We start from the raw sequence: 15,498 nt of genomic DNA, 5'->3' as shown, positions 1-15,498 counted from the left end.
ACTAACTGGTATTTTATATGCCCTCAATATACACCTAACTATATTTGTCACCATCCCCACTCTGAACCTTCCCATATGTTATGTTTGATAAAAATCTGCCTATCTAGTTGTCGATGAATAAGTTTCTCTACTTTCCATTAAAACAGAAAATAGACAATATGTTCCAAATGATTTAATATACTCCAGAAAGCTTCTGTTTTGGTTTTAGATTATGTAATGGTACCATTTCTATTCTGTTGTATATAGTTCTTTTCAAGCATTTTCATTTCTATTTTTATAGGTAACAACTCTGGTCAACACAAGCAACAAGGGGCCATCTGGGAAGAAGAAAGGGCGATCTAAAAAGGCTCATGTATTAGCAGCTTCTGTGGAGCAGGCCACTCAGAATTTCTTGGAAAAAGGTGAACAGATTGCTAAAGAAAGCCAAGATCTCAAGGAAGAACTGGTTACTGCTGTAGAGGATGTCCGCAAACAAGGTACATTCGATTAAGTTCCAGTATAGAGAGCCTCTATTTAATTTCTAAATGATAAACTTTCCTCCAAGACCAATGCATCCTGGAAGCTCCTCTTTATTCAGTCAGTTGCTCATGGCATTTCACAAAATCTGTGGGTTTCACCTTTGAACTGTAGCTATCTCTGGTAAAAAGGAGGACTGAACAAGCCCCTTGGCTGAAGGATCCTAGTTTGATAGAACTTCATGAGCTTGCACTTTGTTGTAGGAGGTAGAGAAGGAAGTAGCTTAATCCATTAAAGTAGAATTTAAAAACGAATTAAGGTCAGCATGTTAATAGAACATGTTCTCATGGACTGTGGGGGAGACAGAGCATGAGATTTAGAGCTCTCTCAGGCATACTTAAAATACTACATCTTTCACTTACTATTTGAGTAACAGTTTACTTCCTATAGTCTTGTTTCCTCATTTGTAAAATGAATGAGTTTGACTACATGGCCTCTGAGTTTCTCTTCTAATTCAAATATGTACTTGTTAAATATTTCCATTTTTTCTATAATCCAACCAACCTCTCTAGCTCTTGAGATGTCTTTGATATTAATTTTGAACAGATTTTATCTATATAACATATTGGAAGCACTCTACATAGTATAACTTGCCCTGGGCTTCTCACTCTCTTTAAATGTCTCTGCAGGCTGTTTTTGCTGGCCAGGTAAAGTTAGGGATAGACAATTAGCATTTAGACAAAGAGGGGCGCTTTAGACTACTGTGTCATGCCATTCACCAAAAAAAGGATGATAAATCTAGAGCAAGAAGGAACTGTTAGAAACCATTGAGTCCAACCCCACTGAATTTGTAGATGAGGAACCTGGGGAACAAAGTAATTAGATGATTTGCCCAGGATCACAAAGCTAGTAAATATTTGAGACAGAATCTGAACTCAGGTCCTCTTGACTCTAAGCATTCTCTTTACTGTGCTATCTAGCAATCTCAACACTCCAGAACCCCCAAACTCCAACAGAACAGTGCCTATGACCACCCAATTTGCATATTATGAGAATAGTGACTTGTGAAAAAGATTTTGCTCCACTCCTGAAGAAAATTGGGCTATATTGACATATCAGTCAAAATACAATGGGATGGATGGCACAGGTAGAAATATTGGTAGATATATAACCTTTAATATGACCTGGGGTATCTAGCAAAATAAGTAAAATGTCAGTTGACAAGGGTGGTAAACTACGAAGAAGTAACTAATGATTCTAGTTGTTGACCCAGGAAGTTTCAATCAGTTGGATAATAGAAAGATATCTTCATAGATGAGGGGCTTGTCAAAGACTATTGGTAGTAGTAACACAGAAATTGGTATATATGCTGTCCAGAATTGTATAGGTCATGATGGGAAGACTAGTCGACCTGGCAGGCAGTTAAAATATAGTACCAAAATAACCCAGTATTTAGCAAAATTATACCAAGAAAGATAACATGAGTGAAATCCACTAGTAGGGAGCTCAACAGACTTTTGTTTGGATGTTATGGTGGTGGACATTATGGTCAAGTGGCTGTCATTGGGGTCATCTGGTAACAGAAAACAGTCACAGGTCATTGGATTCAAGACATGACTCCAATCTTTGTGAGTATTATTGAAAGGAAGTCAAGTCCCTCTATATGAAGGATAAGAACTCATGCTGTGGAAACTAGAGAATTAAGTATGATGTCATCAAGACCCTATATTCAATTACTAAAAGAACTGTGGCATAAGATCGGCATATATCCAAAATCAATAATTTCGTATTATGGCAACTGGTCTTTGGAGTGACCATTTTATTACCCCTCTTTAGGAACCAGATGAAATTTCTAAGCCTTGGGAAGACTTTATCCTACAGAAAGGACTTAAGAGACCCTAAAAAAGAACATAGAATCAGAAATGCCCAAAGCTAGTTATTATAATTAAAGAAGGAAGAAACCACTAAGAAGGGTATTTTAAGTATCAGAATCATAGCTTTTGTAAAGCATACTTTGATAATAAGATTAAGAGAAACCAAGCATTAATATCACAAAACAATAAATTTACCATTCTGTAAGGCAATTCCTTGTAGCAGACTATAGGACTTTTGAATGCCATTAAAGGACTCAACTATTTTTTAGGCAAATAACTACAAAAAGCAACTGAAAGCTGAAGCACTAGAAAATACAAACATCATAAAATTTAACAGAAGAGATAAAAGCATTGGAAATGCACACATATCAGATACCTTCGTAAAGCCAATTCATATACTAGAATAAAACATACATACCTTCAAGTGGTTTTAATGGAGTGGATTACCTCATTGTATGCTTTATTTTTTTGGTAAAACTATTTGAACAAATTATTCTGTGTTTCAAATGTGTTCACCTTTTAAAATTAGCCATTTGACTCATTAACTAAAATTTTCATGTCAAACAGAAATAACTTTTGAACACAATTCCTATTGATCAAACTTCCTTTTGAAAAGGAAGGAAACATCAAAGAAAAATCATAGAAAGGCATGATGATATAACAATCATCAAAACAACATTTTTGACTTAAACACCCAAATTGTTTCAGACAAAAGAGGTCATTATTAATATCAGAAAGGCACATAGGCAAACGGACACATAGGGAACAAGGGAGTAAAAAAGAAAGGCCACCAGGAAGGAAGGAAGAAAAGAAGGAAATGGGAGGGAGGAATGGGTCTTGTGAATAGTGAGAAAAGTTGCATTACCAGCAGGCTTGCATCAAAGAAGAATTTAATTTAATAAAATGTAATAAACCACTCTGTCCTATCTCTCCTGATTGGATGTGCCATAGTCTAATGTTGTGAGGATTCCCCAAGCTCTTTTGAGAAGTTCTTTTTGGCCTATGGGATTTGATGTGCACACATAATAGTTTATTTGGCAAGCATTTGCATGGCTCACTGAACAAATTCATGAAATGATTCTTTTTCTAAAGTTGAATTTTTAAGAATATAGCATGTTCAGTTAGGCCACGGGAAAAAAATTATGAAATATTAATGCCATGTGCTTATTTTGGTAGAACTGCCATCTTGGTGATGTATTCCATTATTGTTCCATAAACAGTAATTCTAACCCATTTAAGACTCTTAATTCTGTGTAAATTCTCCTTATTCATTATGCCAATATTTTAACACATACCTGGTTTACCTCCTTTCCAGTGATGCACCTCTTTAGTGACATCCCTTATTTAAAAGATCTTCATGGATTACCCAACTAGGTTGAACCTAATAAGGTGAAATTTAACAGGAGTACCAATGATCTGATATCACAGAAACAATGTGAGAGTTATGGATAGATGTCAACTTGTATGAAAGACATCTGAGAGTAGGAAATGTAAGCTCAAAAGAAGTCACTTGTATGATGTGAGAGGCCAATATATTCAAGGGGTATTGAATTGCATTGAGAGACATATAGCTTCAAGGGAATTAGCAAGTAATTGTCCTACTAGACCAATATTTCTTAATTTTTAGAAAAAAGACTAGGTAGATTTCAGTGGCTATGTGAACTTTGATGGGGGAAAAATCTTTGTTAATATGATTGCTTTCAGTGTAATCTCATGTATTTCATTTGATGCATCTAAAACATTCTTTTGAAAAGGGCTCTTGGTTGGGTTTTACCAGATTGCCTAAGGTGTCCATGACACCAACATGTTTTTAAGAACATCAACTCTAGATTCTGTTGTGGCTAGAACACATCTGTAATATAGGGACTGATTCCACAATTTATGAATGCCATTGATTGTTGAATTCCAAGCATAACATTCATTGTCCTCAATAAAGGCTTCTTGATTTCTTGATGGGTTTGCAGAGGAGTGCCTCTGAAATAGTCTATACTACATAAAGGCTGAATGAATGAATGAACTGGGGATTTTTAGCCTGGCGAGATAACAATTCTTTGAAGACATGATATCAATTTCAAGTACTTGAAAAGCTCTCATGTAAAGAAGAATTAATTTTCTTTATTCTTTTTGACCTCAGACGTCAGAACTAGTAGCATTAAGTGGAAGTTACAAGGAAAAGTTCATATTTAAGAAACATTTATAATAAATCAACATCCTCAAATTGGAATGGTTTGTTTTGCCTTGCAATACAATATTGTACCCTCATAGTAGCAATCTTCAAGCAAGGACCAAATAATATATTTTTGGAATTATAGTTGGAATTTGGGGGAGGGGGACAATGGAATGTCCTAGATGGCCACTGAGGTCTATTCCACCTCAGAAATCCTATGATTCTATGTCATACCTATATGCAGTTCTTCCTTGGTAATATGCTGAAAAATCTTTATGCTAACCAAGCAACTTTTCATTGCTCATAAGTGGCATAAAACTTCAATTCATTTGAAACTGTCTTATTTTATAATTTGAAGCCAAACTGCAATCCCTAAAGATGACTATGTTTTTTAAAGAGCATTTGTTTCAGGGACAATCTTGGCACAGAACATTTTCCCAAAAGCAACCCAGTCTGCTAACTTCTTTTGTAATTTTGAATATAATTCATTGTCTAGGATATAGATTATGAATGACACACTCTGTTGCAATGAAAATTATAAGGTTAATAAAGGTATTTTTATTCCCTTGCTTTTTATTCTGTGAATAGGATAGAGAATATTGAATCATTTATCTAAAATATCTGACAACTGAGAAGATAGCATTGCTTTCCTTTCTCTTTGTACATTTTTTTCATTACATATGTGCAATATTTCAGATATGTTACTCAATTTTTTCTTACTAAAAATCCAAAGGTGTACATTAAACCATCTAAGTTCCTCTTAAAAATTAAAATATTATTCAGTATCTTATCAAATTCATCATATATTTTCTTTATTTTATCTTTCACAATTGATACTAGCCCAGTAGTTTTAATTATTTTCATGTTGTCATTTATGAAAATATTTGTCATGATCACTGCAATAGGCAATGACCATTTGTTAATGAAATGATTTTTTTGTGGTTTTTGGATATATGATTAAAAACTACCTTCACTGATTTGTTTATTTGATTCTTCATGGAGACCTCATGAGCTTTCCTTCAATTACTGCTACAATTTCTGGTTTCATTAAACCGGTTTCACCCATTGGCCAAATCAGGCACAATACTGGCATTGTTTGAATGTAAAATTGATTTCCAGGAAAATATTCAAGATTGCCACTAGTGTAAACAGTTTTTGACTGGATAAGCATCTTAATTAGCATGTGAACAACTAAAGTGATATTTAAAGATTGTTAGAATATCCTCTTCCTGTTTATACCACTCAGCCACTACCACTGCAAAAATATATATGTGGAGTCCACGGATCTAAACACAGCTTTTTATTGGTTCTTGTATTGCCATAATTTGAATTCATCAATATGTTGTCAACTGTCTGGTGATTAGCTTCTTGGTTCCTAACTATAATAGTTTTGGGAATGAAGATGGAACTTGAGAGAGTTTGTGCTGGATATTATATTATACCATTCAAGAATGCTAAAATAACTCGACACTGTGAAGAAGCATTAAAGTAGAAATATATGGAGATATTTTGGAATTGGTAAAAAATAAGAGTTCCAAAGAAGTATTTGTATTGTATTAGTAAGCCAACAACCAAATTAGATTGTCAATTTATTTTTAAAACCCTTCTTTTGTCTTAGAATCACTACTCTGCGTTGGTTCTGAGGAAAATGAATGGCAATTGGGGTTAAGTAACTTGCCCAAGTTCACACAGCTAGGAAGTATCTGAGGCCAGATTTGAACTAGGAGCTCCTGTTTCCAGGTCTAGCTCTCTATTCACTGAGCAACCTAGTTGCCCATAGATTGTCAGTGTTTAATGTTTCTCCCATGTCTAGCTTGATCTAAGTCACCCCTTCGATCTTCTTTTTCAACCCATTGTGGAAAACCATCGTTCCTTCTTTACTATAGATGGGTATCCCATAGTGTTTAGATTGATGAGGCACTTTAACCATCCCATAAATCCAGTTTTTAGGCTGTTTTTTTTTTCAGTTGATTTCCCCAAATACGTCCTTCCACTTTTAGTATATATTTACAAATTTGAGTTAAAAAAATACTCTGTTGCCACAATAAAATGTTTTCTCAGTCATCTGTTGCATTTGTGTAATATCAGAGTAACCAATAGTCTCCTATTTGGGCTTGTTTTTTAATACCAGTTGGGGAAATGTTTCTTTACATCTTGCTGTGCTCTTCTATATGCACATCATGGTGCCTCCATACAACAGTAATCAAACAGATTGTGTCTGAATTCACTGAATCCCAGCCTTTAAAAAGAAACTACAGAGGCAGTATTGAATGTTTTCTCCCCCTACAATTAGCATTCTATGCTGCTGGGTGAGCATGTGCTTTAATCTAAAAATTTTTAGGATATTATGGTTCAATAATTTGATTTTCTGAAAATTGGACTTGGAGGATCAACTGTGAGAATGAACATAGTTTGGGGAGAGATAATTGGGGAGAGTTTGAAAGGACTTTATCATATAGTTGATGATTTGAGTTAGATCTGAATAGTGACTTGAATAATTAGAGCAGAGAATAGGAGATCTAGGACACCTAAATTTTCCTTTGGACCAAGGGAAGCTATCATTGACTTTTATGACAGTGATGTCTGGAGTTAAGCAACACTGATGTAGTATGCATTCTCATTATAAGCTTTCCTTATTCAAGTCACAAAGCTGAGATTTCTAAGCCAGAGAAATACTTCTAGCTATTAATGCTAACCTCCTTGAGACCTGCTATACCCAGAAGTGTTCTCTACACTTACTGATATGGATTTGGGAAAACCTACTTACTCCTGAACCCAATCTCTTGGTGACTAATTCTTATTTTTATTTTTTATTTTATTTAATTAGTCAATTTAGAATATTTTTCCTTGGTTACAAGAATCATATGCTTTTCTTCCCTCTCTTCCCCTCACCCCTTCCCATAGCCAACATGCAATTCCATTAGGTTTTACCTATTGATCAAAACCTATTTCCATGTTTTTAATGTTTGCATCAGGGTGATCATTTAGAGTCTATATCCCCAAACATATCCCCATCGAGCCATGTGATCAAGCAATTGTTTTTCTTCTGTGTTTCTACTCCCACCATTTTTCCTCTGAATGTGGATAGTGTTCTTTCTCATAAATCCCTCTGAGTTGTTCAGGATCACTGCATTGCCACTAATGGAGAGGTCCATTACATTTGATTGTACCACAGTGTATCCATCTCTGTTGGGAAGTCTCACAGTTTTCAAAGCTTTTGAATCTCCTATTGGTTGATGAATTAAATGTGAAAATTCTGCGTGTTAGATTTTCTAATAGGTTTTATCTAAAACTTTCTTTAAAATAATAGCTTTTCATATAAAGGGTTATTTAGCTTTCTCTTTTCTTTGTATGTGACTGTGTTGCCTGTTGTTTTTGAGCTCAACACTGCAAGGATGTTTTTATTATTTTTAATTAATCTTTTTTTATAAAACCCATATATAGGATAGGTATGAATAATTTTTACTTTGTCCTTACCTCTTCCCTCTCCCACCTTGTATATATTTTCTGGGGTAGTTAGGTTTTCATAGAAGACTAATTTCCATTTATTCCTGAATTCACAGTATCACTTCTTGCATTTTGAACTTAAGACATTTCACCCTTGGGTGTTACCTTTTTACCCACTTTAAAGCTCTTTAAAGCAGGGACCTTGATGTCCGTTCTCTGTGAATCAGACCTCAGAGAACTTTCTGCTGTGCCTAGCTCTAAGCAGTAGGTCAGGTATAGTAGAATTCATTGTGGAACTGTCAAAAATTCATGAGCCTTTTAGGACAGCTACTCTCTTAGAATTATAGTTAGACTCATATCAACCCCCTTATTCAATCCACAAATCTGAGTCTTCCAAATTAAAGAACTACTTCTAGCTATAAATGACAACCTCTTTGAGTGCCCCCTATATTCACTGATATGGATCTGGGAAAGCTTACTTAATCCTGAACCCAATCTGTTTGTGACAATTTTTATAGTTTATTTATAGATGTCACCCTTCATTTCACATAATCTTACTTTTCTTCAGTTTTTGAACTGTCAGATAATAATTGTATCTAGTTCAGAGACCTATTTTGAGGACCAAAATGAGCATTGTATATACATTTTGAAGGTAAAATCGTTTGAATAGTTTAGGGTCATTTATAAATATGTAGAAATGATAAATATCTGTTAACTGATTACATAGCCCATTTCTTATGACACCTTTTCACTGATAACATAGATTGTTCTTTAAGAAGAAACTTTTACAGTGTTTCAGGGTTTATACTACACTTTGTAATTATGTTTTCATTTGACCCTCACAATGGCCTTTGGGGATAGATGCTATTTTGTTTATATTTAATGGCCTTTGGGGATAGATGCTATTTTGTTTGTTCTTTGGTTATTTCAGTCATGGCTGACTCTTTGTGATCCCATTTGAGGTTTTCTTTGTAAAGATTCTGGTTTGCTCATTTTCTTCGACTCATTGTACAGATGATGCACCTGAGGCAAACAAGGTTATGTGACTTGCACAAGGTCGCATAGCTAGTGTCTGAGGACAGAATTGAACTCTGGAAGATGAAACTTCCTAATATCAGTCCTTGAACTCTTAGCAACTACTCCACCTAGCCACATAGCTATTATTATGCTTATTTGCAGATGAGATAACTGAGACAAAAGGGTGGTTCATGTACATAGTAAGTGACAGAGGCGCAATTTGAGTATGTGTATTCCCTGATTCCAGCTCCTTTGGGAGGAAGATGCCAGGAATCATAGAGTTTTTGAGCTAGAAAAGACCTTAGGGATAATTTATCTTAACCATGTCATTTTGCAAATGAAAAAACTGAGCCTAAGAGATGAAGACACTAAAACCTATCTAAAGCTGACTAGCCAGGCACATAGAAGTATGATTCAGTAGTTCAAGTCAGATCAGGCACTTGAATGTTCCTATGACTGAACAGTGGTCAGGGTCTTTCTGTAGTAAGGAAGTTCTGTTATATTTTCCTAACAGGGAAATGCACTCAATCTCTCTGGAATCATGCATGGAAAAATGCAGGCATTCCAATTATTACTCTTGAACTGGAGTTCTGAGGAAGTGAAAGCCAAAGGGAAAAAATTGAGTAGGTTCAGTTAGAGTTCTTAAAATGAATGAAAAGTGAGGTACTCCTTGGAAGATGGCTGAATTAAATGGAATGTCTTAATTCAGCTTCCATTCGTTATCCCAAACTTAAAAGAAATCCAACAAATAAAAGAACAAAAACAATTGAGGGGAAGGATGGAAATCATTATAAGAACCTCAGTCCCCTATAGCTGAGGAAATAAATACAAAAAATGAACCCCCTAAAACAATGACTATACATGATGAGAGAAAAATTATTTGTGAATCCCTGAAAAAGAAAATAATATTCTGACATAACTACAATGAGGACCTAGAAAAGAGAATAAAACCATAGGTTCCCTAAGAGTGATTTAAAAGCTTAATTTAAAAAATAAAGAAAAAATCAGGAGTGAAATTAGAGTTTATAAAGAACAAAAAAGAGATCATTTATAGTTGAAGCTAAAACATTTTATAAAGATAAATACTCTGAAAAAGAAAATGAAATAGACTGTCTTTCTTTAAAATTAAATTAAAAATACCAAAGTGCAAAAAAAAATAATAGTACATAGATAAAATAAAGCAAAAATTATAGGGGCACTCAAGGTCCCTGTAGACCAAATAAACTGTCCTTAAAGACATAACTCATTAAGAAATTCTAAGAATCATTGGTCTTCCAGAAACACATTCACCCACACACTCAGAAATGTTCCTGGATACTGTATTTCAGGAAAGCATATGTGGTAATTGCCCAGAAGTATTAAACTTGCAGGTTCCATATTTGCCAAAATTATTCATATCATTAAGAGTGATAAACCTCAGATTTAACTTAGCCAGAAAAAAATGTTGCTAAATTCTAGCATTTCAAGAAGAAAGAACAAGTTTTTCACATGACAAGAAGATAGTCCACTTATTGAGGGGCATCAACTGAAATGACACAAGACTAGTCACTGAGAAAACAAAATAAACAAAAAGGCTTGAAGATACATAGAAACACAAAATGAAATGGATTGATCTTAAGGGAAAATATATTCTGGATGTTTCTTGGGATGGTTGACAACAAATATAAAGAGTCAAGAAGTCTAAAATGGAACTAATTCTTTACTCCTTTAAATCATCTCCTCATCCTAACTTACCAATTACTGTTAAGGACCTTAGTGAATCAATAAGCCACATTTAAAACTTTTTAATTATGGCAGATACTAGTCACTATCAATTTCCAAGTTTACAGTTCCATAGTTATCCTTGCCCTCTTCCCTCTTCATGTTCATAAATGATCAGCTTCCAAGACTCATTGGTTCTACGTCTTGCATATACTTTCCCTTATCTCCTTTTATATAGCCACCACACAATACCAGGTCCTCATCATCTATTGCCTGGAAAATTGCAATAATATCCTAATTTGTTTCCTTGCCTTTAGTTAATCCAACAAATCCTCTTCACAGATGCCAGTGTTCCTGAATCACAGGTCTGGCCATTTGACTCTTGGATCCAGGAAGAGACATTACTTCCCAATTGACTTTAAAATATAGTGTGAACTCTCTTGTATTTTAAAGCCTTTAATAATCAATTTGATTTCTACTTACCTGTTTATATTTTGTTCACATCATTCCTTTCTCTCTGTACTCTCCATTCTACACACCCTCTTATTTCCTTTTTCTAGTAGTGACATTGCATCTTCTACTTTTATTCTTTTAAAAGGCATTCCCATATTGTTCATCTTCTTTTCCATCACTTCTTTGAATTCCTAGCTCTCTTCCAGGTTTAAGTAATGTCCCATAAGCTACCTGAGCCTCTGTGTACTTACAAAATTATAAGATTGCCAGGCAAAGGGAAGAATTAAAAAGATTTGGCATTGTATGAAAAACAAATATAGAACTGGGTAAGAGGAAATGTCTGAATCAGGAAATGAAAATGAGGAAAGGTACACTTCAAGAAAAACAAGCTAGAGCTTTTAAGGCTAATTACAGAATAAAGAGACCAATAAAGATCCAATGATTAGTGTCTGTGGTAAGATGAGAAGTAGATAGATGTCTGTAGAGAAGAGAGATAGTTAGATTGCCCCAAAACAAAATCAACTATATACCTGGAGTTGATTTTAAGAAAACAATTAGCAAAAAAGGCAGAGGCGGTGGGGGGGAGGCATTTGTAAACTTGAAAGATAATGGATTATCATCATCCAGAAAATGCAAAAAGGATTGCATCCAATGTATTAGAACATGTCCAGTAATTTGTTTCAAGACAAGAAAAACAAAGCTTAAAACTGAAGACCCAAAGATTGACACAGAAATAAATGTGGACCTAGAGTGCAATTTATTATTATACATCAAATGATTTTTTATAAAAAAGCATCTGTAGCAATCCTGGTTTTGGTTAAAGCAACGGGAAAATTGTATATTGTCAAAAGAGATAAACAGGTCCATTATAGTATACTTAAAATAATTATAGAGAATGAAACTATATATATATATATGTGTGTGTGTGTGTGTGTGTGTGTGTGTGTGTGTGAAATGTAAACATGCAAGTGTTTAAAGGGAAAAAGTAAACACTTAAAAATTTCTAAAAATACCTATATAGTCAGGCAATAATTGCAGGTAGCATCACCATGCCTTTTTTTAGATCTAGGCATATCTAATGAAAAGATAAACAGAAAGAAGTTATAGATCTGAATAGGGTTCTAGAAAAACAGAATGCAAAAATATTTGATAATTATTCAAAGGAAATGTCAAAATTTGCCTGTTTCCCACATCATATGACATCTTCATGAATGTTGATGACCTAAAGGAACTCAAGATTGTGATTAAAGAGAATCAAATGTAAATGCATTATTTGTATACCACAAAATAAATATAATGAAGAGAACAGTGAACAAAAGAAATTAAATGAAATGAAAAAAAAAAAGTAATACCCTTCTAGATTAGGAAGGAAAGGGATGAAGCATTTATTAAGTGCCTACTATATGCCAGATACTTTCCCAAGTGTTTTACAAACATTATCTGATAAGATCCACAATATAATCCTAAGAGGTAGGTGCTATTATTATCCTCAGTGTACAGTGAAGGAAACTGGGTCTTTAGAGAAGTTAATTTACTTGTCATAAGTCACACAACTATCAAGTGTCTGAGGCTAGATTTGAGCTCAGGTCATCAGGACTTCAAGCCTACCTCTTTGTCTACTGTACCACCATATCATAATTTTTTAAAATTTAAATAAAATATTTTAATTTTAATTTAAAAAATAAAATAAAATAAAAAAATAAAATAAAACAAGATATCAATATGTCGTTGCTGTTCAGTCATTTCAATATTTTCCAATTCCTCTTGATCCTTTCTGGATTTTTTTTTGGCAAAGATAGTGAATCAGTTTGCTATTTCTTTCTCCCATCAAAATTGTTAGTATATTGCTAAAAAGAGAGAAATGCATTTCTTTGGACACATTAATAAAAGAGTGAGCTAAAAGACTAATGAATTATATAGGCAACATTAATGTATATGTATATGTATATATTGTAAAACTAGAGACTTTGTATTTCCAAAACAGGTACAAAAACAAAAATTTTGGAAATTAAAAGAGAGAAAATAGAGTTAAAGGTTGATAATATATAGAGCTATCTTTTAAAATATCAGTAAAAAGATTAAATCATTAATTTATTTTTAAGAGAATTAAAGACTAAACTAAAAATTTAAAAATGAGAGACTTTAAAGAGAATGGAGAATAAAGAAAATTGTTAGGCACAATTTAAAGAATGCTAGATCAGTAATCTTTATGAATATTGATTTTCTATTTTTAAAAATAAGAAAATGGGCTATAGGAATACATACATTTATAGTTAAAATTCAGGATAGGTCAAGTAGAAAAAATGATTCAATATTTAAAAAATATTAGCATAACCAATCATAATATCAAAAGTAATAAAAATCATTACACCTTCATTCCACCTTACCAACAAACATAAAAGAATAGACATACCCTTGTTCTCACTATCACCTAATAATTCCACTCCTATGATTAAGAGCTATGAAATTCCTTTAGCTAGTGGTAGCACCTATCCTTCCACCCCTACAATCTTCCCTGTCTCCTCCTGAACATATTCTCCCATTTGCACTGTGATTTTTAGTACCTCCATCCTTCTATAATCTCTCAGGCCATTCCTCCTCTATAGAGGTCTTCCCAGACTTGACCCTATAGTTAACAAGTTCTCCTTAAATTCTTCCCCACTGTCAATCTTGTTAACTACATCCTGAGATTGCCATCCCACCTCCCAAGCTCTATCTGTTTTTTCACCTGCCTTTGGTTGGCAATGAAGAAGTAGAATATCCCAAAATTACACTATTTCTTTGCTATTTAATCTAAGCTGGACCTTACATACACATACATAAGCACCCACACATATATACATACATACAAATATATACATATATGCATGCATTTATAATAATATATAAGAATACGTGCATGTATGCATATATGTACATATGTATTATGTATGTAGGTAAATATGTGCATGTGTTTCTATATAGAAACACACACAACTTCCTTATTGTGTTAAGCTCACTTTGCCCTCATTGGCAATTAGACACTCTCTCTGCACCTCTTTGAACTTTCCAAACCACTTCCTATATCCTCACTTTCAACCTTTCTGAGAAATTAGAAGCCATTCACCCCATTACCTCTTCTCCCCATTCTCCTCAAAACCCTTTCTCATTATCTTCCCTCCTTTTCTTTTATACATTAGCTTCAGTCTCCCTTGAAAAAATAGGCTATCTCCTTACCAAAGACAACTCTAAAGTCAATACTATATTCTATTTCTTTCCCTTCTTCTCTGTGGGCTTCCCCTCCTTTAAAAGGATAGTAAAATGAAACAAAACCGAACTCCCACTTCAGTCTACTGGAATCTGGGTTCTGATCTTATTCCCCAAGTGAAAGTTCTCTCTTCAAGATTACAGAAATCTCTCAGTAGCTGATTTAATGGTTTTTCCTCAGTCCTAGTCCTTGAATGATGGGGCATTTGACCTTATTTTTACCCCAGTCTCTCCCCTAGGTTTCCATAACACTGATTTTGCCTAGTTTCCATCCTGACATTGTTTTCTCTTCAGACCACTTTGCTAGATCATTCTTATTTTCTTATTCCTTCTCTATGGATGTGTCCCAAAACTTGGCACTGGGGATTTTTGTTTTCTTTCTGTATTCTTTTCTACTTTGTAGATCACCTCAAATCTTGTATTCAATGACTATCTTCAGATAGATGACTTTTGGATATATACATCTACTCTTAGTTCCTTTCCTGGACTTCAAGGCATGTCACTGATTCTAGATTGGATATTTTTGTCTGGATGCATCATACATATCCAAAAATCAACATTTCCAAAATGGAGCTCAAGATGTTTCTTCTCTTCTTCCTCACTACCTTTCTTCTGTAGAAAACCTGATTATATTTCTACAGACTTTACAGTTTGACCTTCACAAGATCTCTTTCATAGGCTGCCTACACTCCAATCACTTGGCTCCCACCATAGCTTATGCCCTCTCACCACTTCTTGCACTGCTGCTGGAGCTGCCTAGTTGGGTCCTTTGTCTCCATCCTCTGTCATCTCCAGTCAGTCTTCTTCAGAGTGGCCAAACTGAGGTGTTTAAAGCACAGGTCTTACTGATCCCAAATTTCCCCAGCTTCAGAAGCCCTAGGGGCTCTCGGTTGCTGCTGGGTTAAAATACAAAGTCCTCTGACTATCTAAATTCTCTCAGTTTGCTTCAGCCTTCCTTTTAGGGCAAACCATACATTACTCATTGTTAGATACTTAGATATTATACCCAAACGTGTGCCCTATACAGAATATCTCATTTCCTCCCTCCTCTCCATGCCTGGCATGTACTTCAAATTCATGTCTGACCTAAAGAAGTGTCAGCCACTTGCAAGTCCCTGCTCCCACCCTGGACAGAGA

General features: G+C 34.4%; 1 protein-coding gene across 5 annotated transcripts in view; it reads left to right on the top strand.

The window, feature by feature from the left end:
- Positions 1-15,498, top strand: part of CTNNA2 (catenin alpha 2) — a 1,548,366-nt gene that overhangs the window by 359,232 nt on the left and 1,173,636 nt on the right. For all 5 annotated transcript variants that reach the window (XM_056824737.1, XM_001364449.4, XM_007477790.3 and 2 more), the window contains exon 3: positions 281-476. In XM_056824737.1, the coding sequence (XP_056680715.1) occupies positions 281-476 (196 nt within the window). The remainder of the gene's footprint in view (positions 1-280; positions 477-15,498) is intronic.

This window comes from Monodelphis domestica, chromosome 1, assembly GCF_027887165.1.
Source record: "Monodelphis domestica isolate mMonDom1 chromosome 1, mMonDom1.pri, whole genome shotgun sequence".
Taxonomy (NCBI): Eukaryota; Metazoa; Chordata; class Mammalia; order Didelphimorphia; family Didelphidae; genus Monodelphis; species Monodelphis domestica.
The sequence above is the reverse complement of the archived record's forward strand: the minus strand, read 5'-3'. Positions and strand labels throughout refer to the sequence as shown.